Raw genomic sequence first — 22999 nt, 5'->3', positions numbered from 1 at the left:
TTGCATTTTTGTATCACCCATCGCAATGAATTTGAATAGAAAAAAAAACCCGTCATACTTTTTCTACCACATTATTGTTTTAAAAAACTAAAAATAAATAAATCTAAAATCACTTTAAAATACTTTCAGCCAAGTTTGTCAAAATTAATTGACTGGTTAAGGGTAGTTCGTGGAAAGTTTCAAAGGTTTACAAACAATAAAAAACCTATCAACATGAACAATATTGGAAAATGTATTGGATACGGGATATATGCCATTAATAATTCTGCAGGTTTTCTCGATTTACTTTGCTAAAGACCAAAAAAAGCCTGATAAAGTGTTTTTTTCTCTTTTTTTTAATAAACGAAAAATCTTTAAAACTACTTATTTCACTTTAAGCAATATCACAGAATATACAGTACAGCCCACGAGTATCCCGACAAAAACACCGACCACCGTGTTTGAAAGTCCACGCTGAGCGTGGAAGTGTCAGTACCTTTGATCTATTGTTCTCTGTTACGGCCACGGAACGAGAAAAAACACGGTGTGACACGGTGCAACGCGATGCGACACGGACAATAACACGGTGTAACACGCGGTATTTACCTGTGAAAAAAGGAGGATTTAGGAATAAAACTTATAAAGAATAAAATATTTATTGATGTACGTAAGAGTATGAAAGAAAATGAAATAGAAATAAATAAAAATTTTAGGCACGCAATTTTCAGACGTATGTGATTGTTACGGTTGATTTTTGTTGATATTAAAAATCGATATCGCCCACATAAAGGTTTGATCAATTATAACACTAACACTTTCTTTTCCTTTTTAACATTCAAATAAACGGTTCCATAAGTTTTTGTTTCAGTCCGTTTTTAAACGTAATAGTAATCGTAGTTACTGTAGTTTGGCAGTTTCAATAGTGCATAGAACCATAACTGTGATCTTTTCTCACTTATACTCTATTCAAAGATAACAAATCCAACGGTTTGTCGAAAACAAATGTACTTTCTCTAAGTAATATAATTATACAGCTTTATAGCGAGCGCAGCTCGCCGGCGCGCAGCGCCGGCGCGAAGCGAGCTCTACCGGCAAGGCGTGTGTGAATAGAAAATTCGGACTAGTTGCACATTCATTCAACGGATTTTTTTGGCGTCAGTAAATCTGACCAGTAATGCATCGTTTTAATCGTCCCAGTAGTTCCCTGTAATCATGGCAATTTTTATCACTTCACACTCTCACGAGAATCAGCAAGACAAATTTAGACAGTAAAAACAATAACGATGTAAGCGACATACACAGTCAATGTTACCTCTAAAGTTCACCTCAGTACACTTTCAATCAAAAATAATCGTGTGACGTCACAAACGTTTACACATTGATCCGATATATTTTTTCGGAGTCAGTAAATTTTGACCCACAATTCATAGTACCAATGGTTTCCAACCTCACGTTCCAACATCACGTTCTCCCGAGAATCAAAGTAAAACCTTTGAAAAGCTTATAAGATGTGTAATTTTAAGAACATCATGCTTTTTAAGTAAATAAAACAGTATACTTCGCATACTTTTATTTCTCAGGGGAGTTTTAAAGAGTAAGACGACACTTAACCAACGTCAGCTTTGACGTCACAATAAGCACTGATAAGGGGAAATTACTCTAATTGAAGTCATTGTAAATCTGCTGAAATGACCAAAATCCTCTTAAAATCTTGCAAAGGCTAAGATAAAGAACAGCTGACGAATAAGGACATTTCTTCAGATACAGGAAACAGTTGTAAATTGCACTAATTTGGATGAATGCTCACAAATATTTTATTCACTATAATTACGGTAATTTCCTGAAACGTAACGTTATACGTAGCAGCACCTTTTTTTAAAGGGGGTGGGTGGGTGGATGGCAGCCTCATCCAAAAAATCTTTGCAAGCAAAAAGAAAAATAAATCATGAAAATTCTAAATAAAATTAAACATTAATTATCTTTTTTAAATGGAGGGGCAAATCCATGGTAAGTCGATTTTCTATGTATAAATTGACAAAAATGAAAAAAATTTTAGCATGGGGGGAGCTCTATGATGAGTCAAGTTTTATATGTAAATTTCAGAAAAAATGTCTACTGCAAAAAAAAGGGGGAAATCAATCAATCAATCATAATCACAATCACTTTAAAAGAGGAGATGCAGTGCAATGAATATTTATATATTAAAATCTTTATTATTTAACAACATTGTATCTGAGATTAAACTATTGTTCTACATATAAATAAATAAATTATAACAAATCTTATAAACTATGAATAATGAAAATTTACTGAAAAATAGGTATGTTTTATTTTTTGGCATTCAAATTTCACGTTATTTATTTTATTTTATTAATTTATTATAATTCATTGTTTGATCACATGCTGTGCTCGCCCCAACGGTCGCACCGTAAAACATATTATCTAATATATTTTCAAATTGTCTTTCTTTTATACATATGTGTGATATACTTGTCCATGTAGTACCGCACGGTACATATTCATAGCGCTAAGAATCCGTGGATCGGTACTTGATATTTTTTTATTTCATCTTTATAGCAACTTGAGTTTAGAAATTATTTGTGTTCCACGAAACTACAGTTTACTCAGTATTGCAATAATTACTGTTTGATTGTTTAATGATCGTCATATAAGAGAGAGAGAGAGAGAGAGAGAGAGAGAGAGAGAGAGAGAGAGAGAGAGAGAGAGAGAGAGAGAGAGAGAGAGAGAGAGAATACCAGTATGAGTTTGATTTAAGTACATTTTACTTGTAATTCAGTGTAATAAGTTAAATTTATAGTTTCCATTATATTGAACCCTTTTCCCTAAAATTGCGATAGAATATATGCAGTCAGGGTCCACGTGCTATCCCTGTCAATCAAATCAGGCACATGTTCCTTCCATGATATGGGAAAATGCCGTTCTATTGTTTTTTTAACTCCGCAAAATAGTAAAATGTTTAACAATGAAGTATTCAGTGTTTGAAATGGTTAGTTTCTTTATTCATATACTGCATTTATGAGGGTTGGAATATTACGTTGTAAAATTCTCTCTCTCTCTCTCTCTCTCTCTCTCTCTGTTTCTCTCTCTCTCTCTCTCTCTCTCTCTCTCTCTCTCTCTCTCTCTCTCTCTCTCTCTCTCTCTCTCTCTCTCTCTCTCTCTCTCTCTGTACTTTTGTGCAATCATTTTAGAATTATCAGAGTTCTATTTATATGAATTTAATTCATCCATTTTAGATCCATGGTTTTAATAACGATTTCAACACAATGACTAAAAGTTTGTAAAGTTCACGATGCAATAATATTTTTCGTTAAAATGTCGACGCTATTTCACATCAATAAAGTTGTGTGTTCTAAATGCTTGCAAAAAGTGACCGGTATTTTCTCATTCATCTTTTTTATCAATCAGGATTTTTTCGTACACACATGTTTGTGTTCCCGGTAAATAATTACTTATCGGAAGTTAATACTGTGAAATTCCCGCATTTATAGAGTTGCTGAATTGTTCCCCGGATCCACGCGCCGATAGTCTTACGTGCAGTTGTTTGTGTACATATCTACAGACAATTTTTTTTGTTTGTTAGAGATTAGGAAAAATCATTGAACTAACAAAGTAGAAGTAAGATATACTCAGACCATACACACGACGGGTTGTGATGAGTTACCGAACAGGTGTTCGCGAAAAGGTGTGAATAACGGCATCTCGAGTACACCTGTTCAGACGTCCAAATATACACAAAGTTAGTTGTAAATTCCAATGACACCTAACAAGACAGACGATAACACCTGTTGTGTATAGAACCCAAGATGAAAGACAATGCTGTGTATCTGATCAGCTTCCGTACATCGCACGAGTAATTTTTTTCATGCGAAATCACGAGGCCATTACCATCTATACGGAAATAAAGTTGAAAATTATTTTATGAAATGCGGGTATATTTTTAATACATGTACAATGCTTGAATATAATTTAACAAGAGTTTGTTCATGTATTTATCTATAATCTATAATATAAAAGTGATTTTTTGTTTATTTATTGCTACATAAATAGCTGAAGTCCAAATTATTCGAGTCACCGGTAATATGGGGTTTTTATTTACCACAGCACATCAACAGCACATGGTTTTAGAAAAACATGATCTGAAATGTTTTCATTTCTCATTTTTTATTGGTTTAAAGAAAGGCTGTAAATTAATTGATAAATCAGAAAGTGTTTACAGATAACAGAAATAAGACGTTTAAGCTCCCGACATTTTAATAGAATCGTCAGTAACAACATCACGTGTGTTTAGAAAAGAAACAAGATGAATTAAATTGATTTGAATTTTGATTATATATTAATTGATTATTTAATATTTTTGGTGAATTTATTTCAATTTATTTAAGTACAAATGAATTAAAAGGTACCCATTTACGTCGAGTTTTCAGATCACAAAAAATGAACTTCACGTTGACAGCCTCGACAATTTTTTGGGTCCGTGCAAACTAAGTCGACATTCTTTTTTTTTTTAAATGTGAAAAGGATATATATGTTTCAACCCTTGTTTAGCCATAATTTCTTTATTTCTAAACATACGCTATTTCTATCAACGTCTCAGGTAACGATATCCACGGAGTAACACAGTGGCCACGGAGTTACACAGGCGGCAACGGTGCGACACGGTGCTTTTTCTTGAATTTTCCAATACACATACACGGTGTCACACCGTGTGCACGGTGCGACACAGACCTTTTCCACCGTGTTTTTTACACGGTGGGTGTCGGGATACTCGTGAGCTGTATGAAAGGATACATTTTGGTTTGTTTTTACATTACTACATTGGAATGAGATATACAGCAGCCGAAAGTTATCATTTTTGCTTTGGGGATTTCTTTGTTTCATTTCTTCGCATATGTATGACTATAAGTTATAATATAATTTTGTTGATTCTCTGTACTTCATATATACTGGCCAAAATTTCTAACGCCCCACTTTTTTTTATTGTTTACAAAAATTTAACATTTAACAATTTTTAAGTCGTTGCCACCATCGACTGCTGTTTAAAATGCTCAATTCTTCATGTTAAACAATTGTAATCGAATAAGTAATAACTCGACCATGACCTTATGTTTATCGGTTACATTTTTCAAAAGGACTCGATTCGATCGATTTGTTAACTGATAGTAAAAAACATAAAAATAATTAAGAAAAATGCGATGCATGTCTGCCCAAGCACCTTTAAAGTCAGTTGACTTTGTCCAAACAGAGCACGGTTCACAATTGGTTTGTTTCCTATCACAATATTTGCTGTATTTACTTTTGACCTTTAAAAATGAAGTACTAAACAATAAACCAGCTTTTCCTACTTTATAATTTTCACCACAGATCGCAAGATTTTTTACAGACACCACTAAATCATTCTAAGGCTTCAAGTTCAATGCAACTGGCAGTGTTGACGATTCGCCAAGAAGGCCAAAATGTTATGTAATGACAGGTCAACATTACCGCTAAATTAGGGTAACTCACCTTTCTGATAGACACCGCACAACACGCGCAACTGCACAACACATTTAAGACCAAATTAATGACCTTTAGGGGCGAAACGATATACATCCAAGAGTACGAAAGTTCCTCAGCATCCGCATTTCGCAGAACTAGACTACATAAACATACGTAATAACCTTCCATAAAGGTTTTTTATTCAATCACGGGATCGCTATGAGATGCTACTATTAGTGCAAATGGGGAACGTGTTATCTATTAATGTTGTGATATTGATATCTTAGAACACATGTACCTTATTGGATTTCATAAAGCCCTATAATAATTTTTTCTTGAGTTTTAAAAAAAATGTTTTTGTTATTCTTTAATCTTTATATTTTATCATTGTCATGGTCTAAATAATTAGAATTACGAACAGTATTTTACAAACGCTTGCCTGGGGCGTTAGAAATTTTGACTAGTATATTTTACCCTGTTTACTGCACTTCCCACTTAATGTCATGAAACACATAACGCAGAATGGTTTCCGAAGACGGCTGAAATTTGATATTTTTTTTTCCTTTAGTGTCAAAACACCTTATATAATTGCCTTGATCTTTGACTTTATTTTCAAAATGTACCAATAAGATATTGAACACCTTTTGAATTGTTCAAGAATGGCAATCTCCAAATCGGCTCCTCAATAACAACCATACAACTCATGTACCTTTTTATAAATCTGTTTTAGATTATTCCAAATTTGAATGGAAAGTTTTCTTTTGTGAAAAGGCTTACCTTATGAAATTGCACTTCAACCAAGATTATATTTTATTAAGAATCCTTGACACATTTGCAAAAAACGTTCAAGACAATGAAAAACATCTAAAAATAGATTAAGTGAGATATGACCACCATTTTTAAACGAAACTAGCTTTATTGGACTTTTGTGATTGAAGTTGCACTTTCAAACCTTCATGCATATTCGCTATTTGGTGATAGTGGCCTTACCATAGGTTCTGAAGCCCTAGTTCAGGGGATATGAATCTCACAATTTTGGTAGAGGGCATTGTGGGTAAAATAATCAATGATTTATTATTTTTCAGTGTGTATTTTGCATCTTATCCTAGATATGCTTCAAATCTGAAACGAAAGAATTTGTCATGTAGTTTTGAAGAAGGTAAAATCGACTAGACACGTAGCACGACGCCGGACGAAAACCAATGGCACTAAATCACATGAGTGACTAAGGTGACCTAACAATGCGTCATATAATTCAGATTCAAACCAAATTTTTAATTGTAATTCTTATTTATCTCAACAGTGAGTCAAGATAAAAAGTTTAAAAGTTTTACTTAGAAAAAGAAAAAGTTCTCAAACAAATAATCTGAGGACTGTTTGTGTTTCTTTTATGCATATATACTTGTCAACATAAACTCTCCGAGCTCCTATTGTGATCAAAGCATGGATCGCGGAGGTCGCGGGCTTCGTGTTATTTTTTCAAATTTTCCATTTACTGCCTTTGTTTAATTTGCAGGTGCGAATTTATGATTTTGGTTTAATTACTTTATCAATTCGAAATAAACAGGATGAATGGGTAATACATATCCAGTACAAAATGATTTCAAAGAAATACACTATTCAAATATGGCATTTTGTTTCCCTTCTGTGACTTAATCTGTGGGCAGATAATAATATTAAAATATAGGGCTTTACAAATATGACAAATGTTCAAGAGGAAATAGACATAGAATAACGGTAATAAGATGCCGTGAACTAGTTACCGACATGTATAGACATTTCTATTGCTTCAATATGCATATGTTATGCATCAAACTTTGTTACCATTCGTAGGATGAAAAAATATATCTCGCAATGCATAGCCTTTAGATTGTATATCTTGTATTCAGAGAAGAATTAAAATAAAATTGAACGCAGTTATATGGGTAAGGGGGGGGGGGGGGGTGTGCTTTAATGAAAATGTTTTAAAAAGAGGGCTTCAAAAGTATGTCCATGTATTATTGTTATACTAATTCACATTACCCCCGAATATCATCATGTTAACAAACATAAATTAACTGTATCATGCTTTCCCATCAGATTTTTATTTTCTAGCTGAATAATTCACGAAAAGAGTATTTTAAAATGACAACAATTTATAAATATTTATTGATCACTTCCTTTTACAATAAGGTATTTTCTTTCATTTTATCTTAAATCCCATTTACCCAACGATGCGTTGTGTCAAGATTTGTAGAATTCAGGAAATTGATTCCTAAGGAGGTAAACAATGTTAACGTTACAGACAGACGGACCGACGACATACAAAATGTGGTCATAAATGCTTGCTTAAGATTTTAAGTCCAGGTAGGCCAACAAAATGTCAAACTGACAAGTACTTTAGATTTAAGACAAAAATGTTTCCTTATTTTTGTTTTCCCCTATTTTTCCCCCCAAAGACGATCATTAGCTCTCGAGCCTGGATCTTTTTTTGTATTGAAGTCCGTTCGATTCATTAACAACTATATACTTCAACAACGATAAACAATTCCCTGTGCTGGTATCGGGGTAGAGTAGAGTTAAAAACTAATCAAATGATCAAAGGTTTTGTACTTGTATAGGACTCCATCAGATTATTCCACGGAGCCCACATTACTTAACCAGGAAGTGGTCTACAAATGGTTCAACACCGTGCAACGTAACCTACATAAAGGAGCTTTAAAAACTAATATTCCTTACATTGCTGGCAGCGATTCAACAATACGACATCCAGAAAAAGGACCGAACTGTTCAACTGATATACGGTCTTGAACACAATACTTGCAACATATTTGAATCTGTATGACATAAAAATACAGAGAAGGATAATTTATGAAAAAGAAAATGCGTATTGTTAGATATCTTGTTACCGAGATGAACTTAAACTATTTCCCTTCGCATAAAAAAAATCACTTCAGGAGCTCAAAGTAAACATCCTTTCAATGTCTTACATAAAAGCATAGATAAGAAGGAATACTGTTCCTTTTTTATCATTATACCGATCGAACACTTATGTCAGAAAATTGAAATGGACAAACACAGGATGAATTTCTGCCATTCAGTCATTTTATATATGACTGAAAATTAACTAATAGGTTACTAAATGACATAGCTCTGCAATTTAGTCATTTTCCAGATTTTTCGGTTTACACTCAGTTAAATGAATGGCAGAAATGTATCTTCTTCATGTGAATTTTGACTGAATGGTACAGGTTTTACAAGGTAAAAAAAAGGAAGAGATGTATAATTCTTGATTTAAGAAAACATATTTCTATTCATTTAAGCATTTCTTCACAAAATTGTAAAGTAATATGAAGGATTGTTTTTATTGATGACATTTGACCTCTCTGCACTTAAAAAATAAGTCTACTGCACCTGGTGAAATTTCTAACATGTATGTTATTATCAAAATGTCTTTTCTTTATTTTATGCATAAGTTTACTGTTATGATCAAGGATAGGAACTGTTTCTCTATAAAGAAAACGGTTATGTTTTAGATATATTAAAATAATGGTTACAATGGGCAAATTAACCATAGCGACAACACTTTTAATTAATTGACAAAAATTATTTTGATTCGTCATTACATTAATAAGACCTGCTTTGTACAAAATCATTTAAATTACATTGTTGTTATAATTTTCCAGCTTAATCAATCTTACCTAACTTTTTTTTTAATTTCAGAGCAGTGAGTGGCACAGAAATAGATTACCATGGAGCATGTGTTTTTACTAGCAAAAAAGTATCCGAAACACAGATTGAATGTTTATTAATGTTCACTGCTGATATCTTAATATGTTTATAAAGAAATCATCTGAATTTCGTATTAAGAATAAATCACCTCCTGCATGACTTTAAGGCTGGGTAGTACTTTATGTCTTAATAATGTCTAGAAGTACAGCTCTAAAGAGATTACATTCGGAATAAACGTGTTTAGTTATTTCGCTTTTTGATGCATTATGATTGTTAGGTACATATTTGGTAAATACTACAAACTGTATTTTAATAGATTCAACTTTTTTTGAGCAACAGAATTAAGGTAACATAAAAAAAACTGTTGCTGTAAAACAGATATTATTTTTAACTAAAATGGATTTCATTACAAGTACTAAAAGGAAATTTGATACATATCATATTTCCAATGTATATGTATGACGATGGTCTACAATGAGTTTTGTTAAACAGCTAGACATGCATTACATATATAAGGATATGTTTAAAACAATGCATAACAACATGCACACATTTACTACAACTACTATTAATCTATTACTTATGACATAAAAACAGAAGAGCTACAGATTTTTTAACATGAAAATAGATAATAAAATGTACAGCAATTCATAACATTATAATAAAAAAAGTATGTATTACTTATTAGGTTTCTTACTCACTGACAACGGAAATATATCGGGTTGTTCAATATCGTAGACGACGACGAGGCGAATCCGAGCTGTCCTATAAATTGATCTACCCGATACATTTCTGTAGTCAATCAGTAATGATCCAAATAAGTGTTTTGTTTTCCTGAGGACTGTCAAATGAGACGTGTTTACAACAAGCAATGAGCGGCCTTACATCTTGTCCAGTTTTACTCAACTAAATGCTTCAAAATTATTTATCGCACCTTTTAAATACTATTTGAAAATCTTCTCTACACCGTTGATTTCTTATAATGTTTTGTTGCTTTTCAAATTTTTACGCTTTCTCCTTTTCCTACGCATAGTTTTGAGGAATTTGACAGTGTCATTTTTTTCAGCTCGAATATCAATTTAAAGGGCAATTACTGTAATTTAGAATTAATTAAAGGACAACTACTCCAAATAGTTTTAGACCTTACAAAACGCAGTGTCGGTATTTAAAATTATGAAATATCTAGATGAGTAGGCGAAGCGTCGGCCATGTAGCCGAACATAAATTCTCACCGGACGGACATAGAGTAAAGAAATGCAAACAAATAAATTTGTATTCGCAACAAACATTGATTTCTATAATCCTTTCATCCTTTATGCTTCAGTTACTTTAATGTTTATATCCCATAAAAGGGTAAGTATGTTTCATGATGTCCTTGTGAAATTGATCATAGTTTACTGTGGTTTCTAAGTGCTGTTATTTTTTGAAGACTCCGCTGGTATGCTTCGTTTTTCTCTCGTTTTCTCTTCTCCTTCTTCTTTTGTTCCAAGATGCTAATTTCTAAAATACAGACTGATTCATTTTATAACAATAATTTTAATTGTTGTTTTGATAAGCGGTAGGTCTCGATGCAGACTCCAAACAATTAAATGATTAATTTAATTGCTTTAAAACAAAAGAAATCTTTAAAAATGCATTCATAAAATCTTAAAGAATAACAACATTAAATTAAATATGCCATAAAAACATCGCAGTGCGTACGTTTACAGTGTGGTGAACAACAATCATGTTTCGCTAAATAGCGAAACAAGCGGTATGGAAGAAAGACAATGTTAATAGGAGAGGGAATCCTCCAGTCGTAGTCGTTGATGACGGTGTATCTCTCAAATCTCCACAGCTTTTCCGAGTTCTCCTGTACCCTCTCAAATGTGTAGCTGAAACCATGTGTAAAAAACCATAACACAAAACATATTTGAAATTCGCCATCAATTTAGATAAATGCATGAATAAACATATTTCCCATTATATTTTTTTTCTCTAAGCTAAACTTTTAGTAGTTAATTCCAGGTTTCTATCTTTAAACGACGTTTATATTGCACGGATAAGTATTGTAGTTACATTTCCTTTAACGGTTTTAACTGCTGTAAAACGGGAACGAATGTACATACGTATTTGAGATCAGCAAGTTCTTATTTATTGGTGAAAAATTTAAACACTATCAGATAATTTTCTCTTTTATACACGAAATTTAATTTGTGTCATGCTAATAGAAATCTACATATATTGTATACTTATAAAAAATATACTATTCATGCTAGATTTGCTGTAAATGAAACATTTAACCAAATAATGCATTATAAAAGCAACAATGTATTAAAATTGCCCGATAAATCCCAAACCTAAACATGGCGATGACAAGATTGACCAACAGGAAATTTGAAAATAACATGTAGATCGCTGCTATTGCCTGAACCGTCCAATCTTCCCGTGGACATTTCGAGGAATCTGCTGAAGTCACACTAGTACAATTGCTTTCATTACTACCTAAAAAATTCAAGTAACATTTTGTTTAAGTTTCATTGATTTCTATAGGTCATTTCTATTTTTCATAAAGCATAAATTCGCTCAAAGGCTGAACTTTTAGCTATTTTGAGAACAAACAATATTATTAAAGGATTTAAAAGTACATTTTTTTTAAGTACATTAATAATTTTGTATTTATTTTAAAATTGTCTTAAACATTTTCAGTTATTTAGGATCCTAGTAGCCAAACCACACGATACAAATGTGTGCAAAAGAGCTCAGAGCAACAACTTTATTTGTACATGTCAGCTTTCCGACCTTTTGTTTCATCAAAAGCGTTTTTTTAAAAGGTGAATAGCAAGATATATAGAGAAAAAGAAGCTAACCATCAAGATGATCGAGGTTTATTTCTGCATACAGTTGCCAGTATGGGTAGTATAAAATTGTCCATATTCTCCAGTTTTGCCAGCCCCCGTCCCACATTGCTTCGTAGTCAGGCCATAGGTTGGTGTGGTAATATATACCTACTCCCAACACCACAAATACGGCAATAAAGAGGAACCTCAGAAGATCTTTCAGCTTGAAAAACACAATATATGAATGATTTCATTCACAATCTTCCGTGTGTTAAGTGAAAAACGTATTACAAAGGATAGTAACTGCCATTATTTTAATGTCACTATTCAATGGGTATTGGGTTGTTGTTGTGAATGTCCTACAGAAAGACAGAGATAAATCACATATTCAGAGCCGACAATAAAGGTAACTCCAATATCTCAATGGATCAGGAAGGGCTGTGTTTTAAATGCAGCTGATATAAGTGAGGCTTTACATTGTAGAAAATTTCTCCATGCTACCTCTACATGTAAAAGGGACGTCGTAAATTTGCATAGACAAGTGGTGTTATTCAGAAAATTGAAGACACAGGAAGATGAACTTGTACCAAAATTTTAAGTTTTTTTTTTGCATCAAAATTATGTTTTGGTACCAAATATAGTGCGAGATTAAATTAATTCAATTCAACGAACGAATACTTGAACAGTAATTCGACATGCGGCGCAATGTTAAAAACGAAATATCAAAGAGAAACAAACATTGCAAGAACAAGTTTTTTTCTCCAAAAAGTAGAGATGAAAAAGAATTGAAATTTGTTTGATTATTCTATTATTTATAAAAAAAAAAAATAGCTCGGTTATAACAAGATTTTTAAGGATTTTATGGCTCTTTTTTTTATAATTTGAAGTGAAATCGTAATAAAATGACGATGTCAGCGTTTAAGGCGGCGCAACGGTAACTCATACAACTGTAATAAAAAAAGGTGAACAAATCCCTTGACGATTTTAAAGTAAGTAAAAAAGACATTATTACTTGGAAATGACTTTTGATGCGTGATCTATAGTCAAAGTTCATCGAAAATAATCGGCTGTGAACTAAATATCACATCATTTTAAATTTAAACAAAGTTGTAAGCAAGATACATTTCTAAAGTTTCACATACATATTTGAACTTTTTTTTATTGAAAACTTATTTGAGAGCAGTATTTTTGTATTGATCATAAAGAAAAAATATTTTCTGGTGCGTCTCAACATCTATTATAAATGAATATAAACAAAGAGATAACAATGTAAAATAAAACCCTATCTGTAAGTTTACATAAGGTATAATCCTTTTTTATCAAACAAATTTGAAAAAGATAAAATAATATAATAATGCAATATAAAACGCATACCATCTCCTTGATCATAATTAGCGTGGGTCCCAATTTTCTATGGATTAGAAAAACTTCCAAAAACCTCAAGTACATGACCAACAGGGAGAGAGCATATATGCGTCTTGCGTCAGTAAAGGGTTTAGATTGATGCACGTGACGTACAAACAGCGCCACAATAAGCAATGCATAGGAAAGTAAGTCAACCCCATTCCAAAAGTCATACAGATATCTCTTCATTCGTGAATAGTAACCTCTGTGGGAGCGACCTCTAGCCTCTAGACAGCCCTATTTTAATTTGTGAATAGAGATTATAAATGAGATAGTACATACTTCTACGTTTTATGATAAGTTTATATATATATATATATATATATATATATATATATATATATATATATATATATATATATATATATATATATATATATATATATATATATATATATTGTTTTTTACCTATGTTTTGTAATGAAACAAATGAAGTAAACAACTTTTTACACCAAATAATTTTATCAGCTGTATTTTGTCTATTTTTGTATTTACTTTGATGATGAAAAATAAAGTTAAAATGTCTATCTATATCTTTAATACTTAAGATTTTCTGAAATTCGATGAATACTTGTTAGGTTCAGTAATGCAGTGATTTATCTTTTATTGAATATATTTTCTTTGCTCTTTTAAGGAAAATGTTCGTCACAATTATTAAGATTTCAATGATAAATGGACTCATCCTGTAACATATACATGTTTAATTGCTGACGTAAATTGAGCTTGGGTCCACAATAGGTAAACTAAGATATGTTCCAAATATACATAACTCCATTTTACAGGTATTTATGTTGATGATAGTTATTACTAAATGGATTTAAATGATCGGAAAATATTTACAAAACAGCTGATGGTTTCTTCAATCAAATCCCCTAATCCCCAGAGGTATACAAAATATTCAAACACTCTTGCGAGGAATACTTCAGAATAATTCTTTTCAATACTTGTCAGTACGAATGAGCTGTACATTACCAAGACTGTCAAAAACACCATCTGAAATATTTGAAAGTAAATTCTTTTTACGTGAACACACCATGTATAACAAATGTATCGTAAGACATTTTTTTTTAAATGTTACTTCTTACATAATTAAAGATGTATTTCGTAAGTGGAGCAGTGACGAAGTTTTTCGGCTTTCTAATGGCAGACTAAAAAATAAACAACAATAAAGAAAAATACTATCTAATGTATAGAAATTTATATATTTTGGTATTGATATATAAATTGTATGATCCTAATATACGGTAAGAGAAATGAATGTGAATTTGCAATACATAATGAAGTATGCTATTAGATATAAAATACATGACATTATAAAATCGTCATTATATTTCATTATCAAGACGTTATTCACTGAATCAAAATAACATAACCCATAGAAATTCGAACATTACTAACACTTAATTAATTAATTGTTCCATACCTATTCAATGTAGTATAAAAACAGTATTGATATTGCAAATTTGAAAACACATTTTTTTCGGTGAACATCGATTAATTTGAAGATTTTTTTTTTGGAGGGGGGGGGGGGGGGGCGAGTGGGGTGTTATGGTTTTGATACTTATTCTGGTTGTATCCACCTGTAAAAAAGGCACTAGGTCAGGAGCCAAGTTGTTGTACCACTTGATGTTTATATATTTTTGAGAGCACGTGTGAGCCACCACGTCATACATGAAATTCTCGTAAGCAAAGGTTAATGGGCTCGAGTGAATTCCCCAAACTACTGCCTCGTCATCCATCAAATCTATCGCGTGTTGTGAATCTTCTTGGTACATACTGTCCATTATGCTAATGCACCGTTCTTCGAACAATCTACAGAATACGTTATTCAATACATTGTGTTTATTCATTCATGATTATTACATCTTGATTTATTATTTTTACAATACTATTGTACTTATAATATAAAAAGATAACCACGACCAGAATAAGTAAATTGTATGGTCCGATTTGTTGATTATTTTGGGAAGAATTTTTTTTACTGATTTCTAGACCTTTTTTGCATTTAAATGATTAAAATTGCATTTGCATTTCTTCAAAGATTTGATAATTACATATCGTAAGAGTTTATTCCGTCAAAGAGAATGTAAAAGGCAATTTTTATAATACAAGGCATACATAAAGTTTTCTAACAAAAACTATCCTTGTGTATAATTAGTCTTGTTTTTTATTCACGTATGCTCTCATAGGTCAAAAGGTACAAGCCATTTTCAGTGTTTCTTCTACAAACTAATAAAATGAAAGAATGATAGTTCTGAATTTGCTATGAATGTCATTTTCAATTTGGAACTAATCTTATTGTCCACTAATCAAGGTAGCTATGAATAGATCATGTGATGCAAAGACGTGTAACATGTCATATAATCAAAACAACATGTGTAAGCCGTTTGGCCCAATACTTGTATGTCTTCTACCTATCAAATATCATCACAGTTATTGTTGTCCCTCTTTTTTTGGTTTTGCTTATCACTACGTTGAAGATGCTGGCGTATGTCTCTATCACCCGCCCTTGTTGACTGTTTGATCAAATAATAATGCAAATGCCCACTGAAATCACTCACACGGTCTTAACCATTAGGGGAATTATTCTTCTCTACTCTAAGGCCCATTCGATACTTTATGTATGCTTCATCACTTAGACAATTTTATTTACCTTAGAAGCACTGCTTTTTACGATAATATTTAAAAAAAATGCTCATATTACGACATATTACGACTGATACCTCTTACCTAAAACCGAATTAAAACAGGGAATTCTAAGGTATTGTATAAAAGAGAAAATGCAGTTGCAGGTTATCTTATATAACAGTACTTAGTTAAGTTATTTTGTATCTTCTTACTTTGAATGTTCCTCCAAATCAATGGATAAGATTTGCTCCTTGACATTGCTGGCTTTTTTTGAAAGTTTTCGAAGAATTGCCGAACATACTAGTCCAGTCACTACAAATACACAAAAACTGATACTGAATTTTAGATTAACCAGTGATGAAATAGTATCACAATTACTAGAGGACCCAATAATAGTGTTGAAAGAAAAGGTGTCCCAAACATCTGTTTAAGGTATTAAATAAACAAACAAATAGTATACATTTTCTTCATTTAAATCATGCAAATTATGCCCAATTAAAGTTAATATTTTCTTATTGAATACTCGAAAAGCACGCAATCTGCTTTTATCACAACTATTTTAATAGCTTAAGTAAATGTACATAAAATTACGTAGATGGTTGTCGCCTCTGAGCCAACATATTTCTGCCAATTCCTTTCGATTTGCAAAAATTGCCCAGAGTAAAATGTCAGAAATGGTCGTATCTTTAAGGTTTACGTTAATTGTTGGTGACTTTTCTTTATCTGAGAATTCGTCAGTGCTATATTCTATAAGAAATATAGATAAATAACGATTTTAACTAAAAATATGATATTTGCAATTAAATATAAATAAACCAAAATAATGTTATCTAAAATACTTTAATAGTGTTTAAAATTACTGTAAATAAATGTTCAGCGTCAATCAAGATGACAATCGATAATCAACATCATACATCAGATGTCATTTTCAGCAATCGCGTTTTATACTTTAGCAAGATAGTCAGTTGTACCTTTGTATCGCAACAGTTTTCTACATAACCCGGTGGCTGCATCTGCTACAGAAACTGATAATTCTGTAAGCTCTTCTACAATATATTTTGCATTTTGTTGATTGCCGTGCTTTATTCTTTTCTTCATCATAGATCTGTATTCATGGCAGAGTTTCTTTGCTTGTTTCTCCTGTATTTGCTGAATAATACAATGATCTGTTAAGGCATTCTGGACCAATAAGACCTTTATTATGAACTTCATATGCAAAAGTTGAATTTGTCCGATTAATGAGCAAATTAAGCAAAACTTGAAGGAAAAAAATGTCAATTATTTTTCTCTTGTTTTTTTTTATGTTTTACAATGTTGTTTAAAAACGCATTAACATACCTTTAATATCCACTGCATGTGAAGACAATCTTTTCTTTTGAACTTACATTTCTGGCAGGAAACGGCCTAGAAGAAAAAATAAAACCATGAAAATATATCAGAATTTGAAAAAATGTTTCAGAAATTCAATTATAGTACAAACATTGACCTGTTCATAAAGTTCTGGTAAATTAATCATCTTTAGATGAACTCCTCGATCCAACAAAACCCTCACGTAATCGCATCTGTTGGCCTTCAATGCCTCCAACAGAAGTACCTGCATCCAAATGTATAAAGTAATAAATGTGATGACGTTATGCAAGCACTTCATTATAAAAAAATTAAAATATTTTAAAACTACATATGAATCATTGAACCAAAAAAATGTAGGATATAAATCTACTAACAACATAACTGATCTATTTTGAGAAATTTAATTTTAAATGTATAGTCAAAAACATACGGGTCCACATTCTTCTATCAGTTCTAGTTCTTGTAAAAGCTGATATCCGAAATAAAAGTACAACGGCAGGGACGTAGGGGTAGAGTATTTTGGATTCAAGACATATGGCTTAGACTCCTTAAAACCTTCAAGAACTTGATATATGATCTTTTCCTCGGGGCTGACGAAATTTCGACGCAGAAGTTTCCAAGCCAGCGATGAACCCTTGTTTGTGTTTTCATTCACTTCTGTGCGAGAGACGTCTGAATGGAAACTTGATTTGTCATGTTTTGGTATCTTAACACCCTCTGAAATGTGAATACATGTATATAGAATAATGTTTTATAAAAATAATTTACCAAGGCAAATCTTTTTTGTGTATGAAGAAACAAGTGCTTTTCTAAAGTGAGATGATAACTGTTTATAACTCACCGTTTGTGTATGATTGGAGAGTACTCTCTATTGACCAGCAACTGACTACTGTCTCCCCTACAATGTTTGACAGCATTAAGGGGTCATCTCTTTCAAGGTCAAATACTCCGACCTGGAAGACAGAAAAAAATCGTGTTTTACTTTAAGCATTTATAATATGGGGAAAAGGAAACTGTTCACATCTAAGTTTAGTTTTTTACAAAGTCATAGACATCATTCGACACAATTACATACATATCTTTAAAGGGTTGCAGATAAAAAGACATTTTTGTCACCAATTTTGGATCTTAAGAATAAAAGATACTTACATACTTGATAACGTAAAGAAAGCTTACGTAAGCCATAAAATTATGCTTTTTGGTTCGTGTTTACTTTCATTTGTAAATTTAGGTTCAAATTCTCTTTCAACGGTCCAATGAACTAATTATCAAAATATTGTTATCTCTAAAGACTATAATTAAACTGTTAATTATGAATACATCACTTACCAAGTCTTTAGCTTTATCAATGCTTTTCAAATGTTTTTTCAACTCCTGATATGTGGTGTCATCAAATCGAATACCTAATAAAATGCTGGCTTTCTTTCGAAGTGAATTTTTGCTAAAAACGAAAAAAATCAATAAATAACTTAGAACCATGTATATTTTTTTCCCTTTCTTAACTTATCCATAAGTATTTAAACACTTTTGATTTATTCATATATTCGGTGCTATATTTATATTTCACAAAGCTAAAATATTGTAATACAAGTTATATATGCAATACATGAATATGCCATATATCTGGAACATACAGTTTTAAAAAAAATATTATCTTTTCCGACATTTGACATACATGTATGTTATCTAACAATTTTAAATTGATCAACAATAATACTTTTCTAGATAGTCGACAACTAAGTCTGCGGCCATTCCTGATCCTTTCATGATGATAACTGGGAGTTTGTGTTGGAGAGTCTTTGAAATATGAGCTATCGTCTCGATGTCTCCCTCACAGACGATGATTGCTATGGGAACCGGCATTTCTACAATTATTTGTCACTTGAAACACCATTTCTTAGTAGCTACTGCAAATAAAAACAATCCTTGGTCCCAAAAATTAGGAAAAAATTATATTTAAGTTTAATAGTTCCTGTTTCTTCACATTATTGAATACACGATGACGTTTCATTATTTCTTGGTCAACTTGACCCTAAATGTATTAAAAATCAATAGAGTAAATTTGTAAATAACGTACGAAAGGTGTTAGTTGTGTTTTAATATGCATATACTTGCCTTATATTTTAATCTTTATTCTCAAAACATGTACATAATTATAGTGAACTATTTTAATTGTATAAACATGGATCATATAAGAATATACGCATGCGTACTGGTGTCCATTTGCTGACTAAAGAAGGACACGTCTTGTTCAGACACGAATTTTTCAAAGTCCAACAGAAATTCCTGCCCTTCCCCTCGTGTAGTTTTGAATTCCGTGGTTTTTTCTGAAGTGTTTTGAGATACCTGAAAAATTTATTGAGTGCCTTGTTGTTTAAGATATCCAATGTATATTCAGCGTATCGCAGAAAAACAAAAAAAAAACATGCAAATAAGTCATAATTTACCTTCATCGTTAAAATTGTAAGGCCAACACAATCACCCGTCAAAAATTGAAAACTTAGTATACCGTGAAATTGTACGATTATATAATCATTATATAAAACACTTTTAGAATATATATAATCTTTAAAAAAATCACATTTTATGAAATAAACGTTACCATTTCAAAGATTCGGAATTTTACTAAGAACTCATTACTCAAACATTCATACCACGTAGAACGTATAATCAACATATATAATTATTTAAGATCATATTATCGGGGCTTTGCTTTCATATGCTTTCAGTTTTAATTTTTCCTTGTGTTATGAATCGTAAATGTAGTTGATTTGGTAAAGAAATTGACGCAGAAGAAGATCAAGATTTCTTGAAACGTGAAACTCGTATTTTAAAAGGAAAGCATACCGCTGCTGCGATTTAATGTTCAAACATTAGATAGCCATAATCGTTGTCACTATCGTAAACATATCGCATTTAATTAATTCAGTTACGTAATATTTTTACCTCTTTTCCTGCAATATTAATGAGTTTGACATGTCGGTCTGGATCACTGATTTTATTTTTAGCAGCCCTGGTTTTAAATTCAATATCCTCGTAGTTTTTGTAGGCCTCTCTTACAACTTTGGATAGTCCGTGTTTCTTTCCATTGTACAAAATCCAGGTTTCTAAAAAAATCAAACGTGCACACTTATTTTGTACCTGATGACAGCCGACAGCGTATTGACTATTGTAATTGTGAATATCTAGTTCAGCATGGATTGTCAGAGTTGACATACTCAATGAGTATTGACATGCTCAATGCAGAAAGGAATGAATGATAAATAAACCTTTCCTTTTGATAAACTCACCCCAATGTGGGAATGCACTTCGAAAATTCGTTTTTATTTTGTCTTCAAAAGTGGTAATTGAGTGTATATTTAAGCATTGCATGCATATTTTTGGATGTCGTCGGTCCTACAACACATCAAGCGGTGCAGACAAATTGAATATCTCGCGTTGTCTGCACCGCTTTGATTGTAACAGGACCGACGACATCCAAAAATAATCAACCAATGCTTATATTTATATTCATACTGATGTCTATTTCCATGAAATATGTGTGGTGTATTGACGCTGTATATGCTCTCGGTCAGGGATATGAAACATACATGAAACAGTCATATTAACATGTATTTAGTTTGCTTCCTCGACTAAGGATATAGTGCCAGAAACTTTGTAGAGAACAATTTTTTTTTAAGTAGTAAATATAATCTAATGATTATTTTTTTCGAAAATACATATCAAATTGGTTACGTTAGGTTAAAAGTTTAATTTTACAGAAATAAATATACTCAAAACACGTAAAGACGTTTATATTTGTGGTCATGGCGTATGGATTAGGAAAGTGTATTCATAGAAAATTGAACTTCGCAGATTTCCAATGGAAACATAAGAGCAAATATACACTGAGTGTAATTATAGGAAATTGAACGTCGCCAAATGCAAACATACATGGGAAATATACACTGAATATAAATATCATCATTTTAACAGGGAGACATCTAATGCACTATGTACAAGGAAAGGACAACCAAAGATACAGTCCTCTCTTTTTTTTTATCTTATAAACACATCAATGGCGTGTAAAAAGGGGAAAATTGAATACGCTTTGCAGTAATTAAAGTATAGTCATAATTAAAATAAACAAGCTGACACAGCAATAATTTCTTTCGTGATATTATAAAAACTTCGTATCTGTCAAAGCATCATAACGTTGGTTCAAAAAGAAACCTTCTGAAACCAAACAATTATCTTCATACAATTTGTCATTTTTTCTCGCATAACCTAATGTTCTGAATCTAACGACAAAGACCTACCTCCGCCACTTTTCGCCGCCTCTATGAGAGCTGTCTGAAACACTGTCTTTGGCCAGGGTCTGGGTACGAAACTGTCGGAGTCCCCGATCACAGAGAACACCATGGTAGGGCTGGTGTTCCCATCATCGGACGTACTGTTGGTAGTTGTCACACCCTGTGTGATTTCGTTCCATGTGAATTTAAGGTCATTTGCATCCATCTATGAATATATATTCGATGTCAACGATAAACGATAATATTGACTTAAACTTTAAATAGGATTGTTGATTTCAAATCGTCCAACAACACTTTAGGTGAATACCTGCCTAATTTCGTTACTTAGGTACATACACCTATAAAATAGTCTTCAAAAATAGTATGGTTTTTTTAACTAGTTTATTCCAAATGAAAGAGTAAGAAGTGTTTTATATATATGTGGTTTTGCTAAATTTCCAATATTTAGTCTTTTTTCAAAGGTCACAATTAAAAATTTTCCTTTACAAAAAACAATCAATACTAGTATTTGTAAAAAAAAAAATAACTATTATTTGTAATTATTAACATATTTCTCTTGCATTTACAAAACGAAACAAGAGAGTGAAATAGAGTTCCAATAGGATTGATCTGAAAATGATTTTATTGACGCCCAATTACAAAAAAAACAAAAAAAGTATTATCATTCCACTAGTCCCCTCATAAATATGTGATATCGTGATATAAGGAAAATATATCTACCTTGAAATCCAAAGCATTAGGAATCAATCATTACCTTCACTCTCCCTTCAAAACGAATAAATACGTTTCCAAGAATCCGTTTAAAAAAGAATGCAACTGCAATCTAAACCTCTCTTTTACCCTTTAAATTGAATGATATGCGTGCAATATTAAATACATGAAATTAAAAGGTTCTAAAGCAGGTTGCCAGTAAATAAGATTGGAAGGTCGAATTTGACTGTGAAAACTCGTCATCACTTAACGTCTATTCAACAATATTTTGGATTTAAATAACGATTATAAAAAGATTTATTCCGAGAACATAATGGACATCAGAATAAAAAGATTACCAAACGAATCCCGCTTTTTGCTATTATCGTATTCGGAGTTAAGTTTCAGTAGACACTATTCATTTATTGATTCGCAAGAGAGCTGAATATACCTACAACTTGTAGAAACATGAAATTGGTTAATTTCAAACTGTTTAACAATCTGCATACACCTATATACAAAACAAGACAAATTTGATCTATCTACACAGTTAAAAATGCTTGACACATGTCAAGATAGAAATTTCTATTTTAAAAAAGAATTCAGGGAGACACGGATTGATTTACATGA

The 22999-nt window shown here is 31.8% G+C and overlaps 1 protein-coding gene across 4 annotated transcripts; it reads right to left on the bottom strand.

Moving 5' to 3' along the window:
• Nucleotides 1–9556: 9556 nt before the first annotated feature.
• LOC128171912 (transient receptor potential cation channel subfamily M member-like 2) lies at nucleotides 9557–22757 on the bottom strand. Of its 4 annotated transcripts, none has more exons than XM_052837681.1 (21): nucleotides 22400–22757; nucleotides 21686–21884; nucleotides 20334–20494; nucleotides 19601–19733; nucleotides 19105–19252; nucleotides 18717–18828; nucleotides 18229–18340; nucleotides 17818–18104; nucleotides 17524–17631; nucleotides 17376–17441; nucleotides 17009–17186; nucleotides 16629–16784; nucleotides 16250–16349; nucleotides 14990–15221; nucleotides 14495–14557; nucleotides 14250–14402; nucleotides 13380–13646; nucleotides 12036–12228; nucleotides 11526–11670; nucleotides 10888–11060; nucleotides 9557–10686 (listed from the first exon to the last, which is right to left on the bottom strand). In XM_052837681.1, the coding sequence occupies exons 2-21, from the start codon at nucleotides 21882–21884 to the stop codon at nucleotides 10574–10576; spliced, it is 3099 nt and encodes a 1032-aa protein (XP_052693641.1). In that variant the 5' UTR covers nucleotides 22400–22757; the 3' UTR covers nucleotides 9557–10573. The 4 variants fall into 4 exon arrangements, with proteins under 4 accessions (XP_052693641.1, XP_052693642.1, XP_052693643.1 ...); XM_052837682.1 differs by having other exon boundaries at nucleotides 22434–22757; XM_052837683.1 differs by lacking the exons at nucleotides 20334–20494; nucleotides 21686–21884; nucleotides 22400–22757 and having other exon boundaries at nucleotides 19105–19294; nucleotides 19601–19729.
• Nucleotides 22758–22999: the final 242 nt, after the last annotated feature.

This window comes from Crassostrea angulata, chromosome 2 (assembly GCF_025612915.1).
Source record: "Crassostrea angulata isolate pt1a10 chromosome 2, ASM2561291v2, whole genome shotgun sequence".
Taxonomy (NCBI): domain Eukaryota; kingdom Metazoa; phylum Mollusca; class Bivalvia; order Ostreida; family Ostreidae; genus Magallana; species Magallana angulata.
Note: the sequence above shows the minus strand (reverse complement) of the source record. Positions and strands in the feature narration are given on the sequence as shown.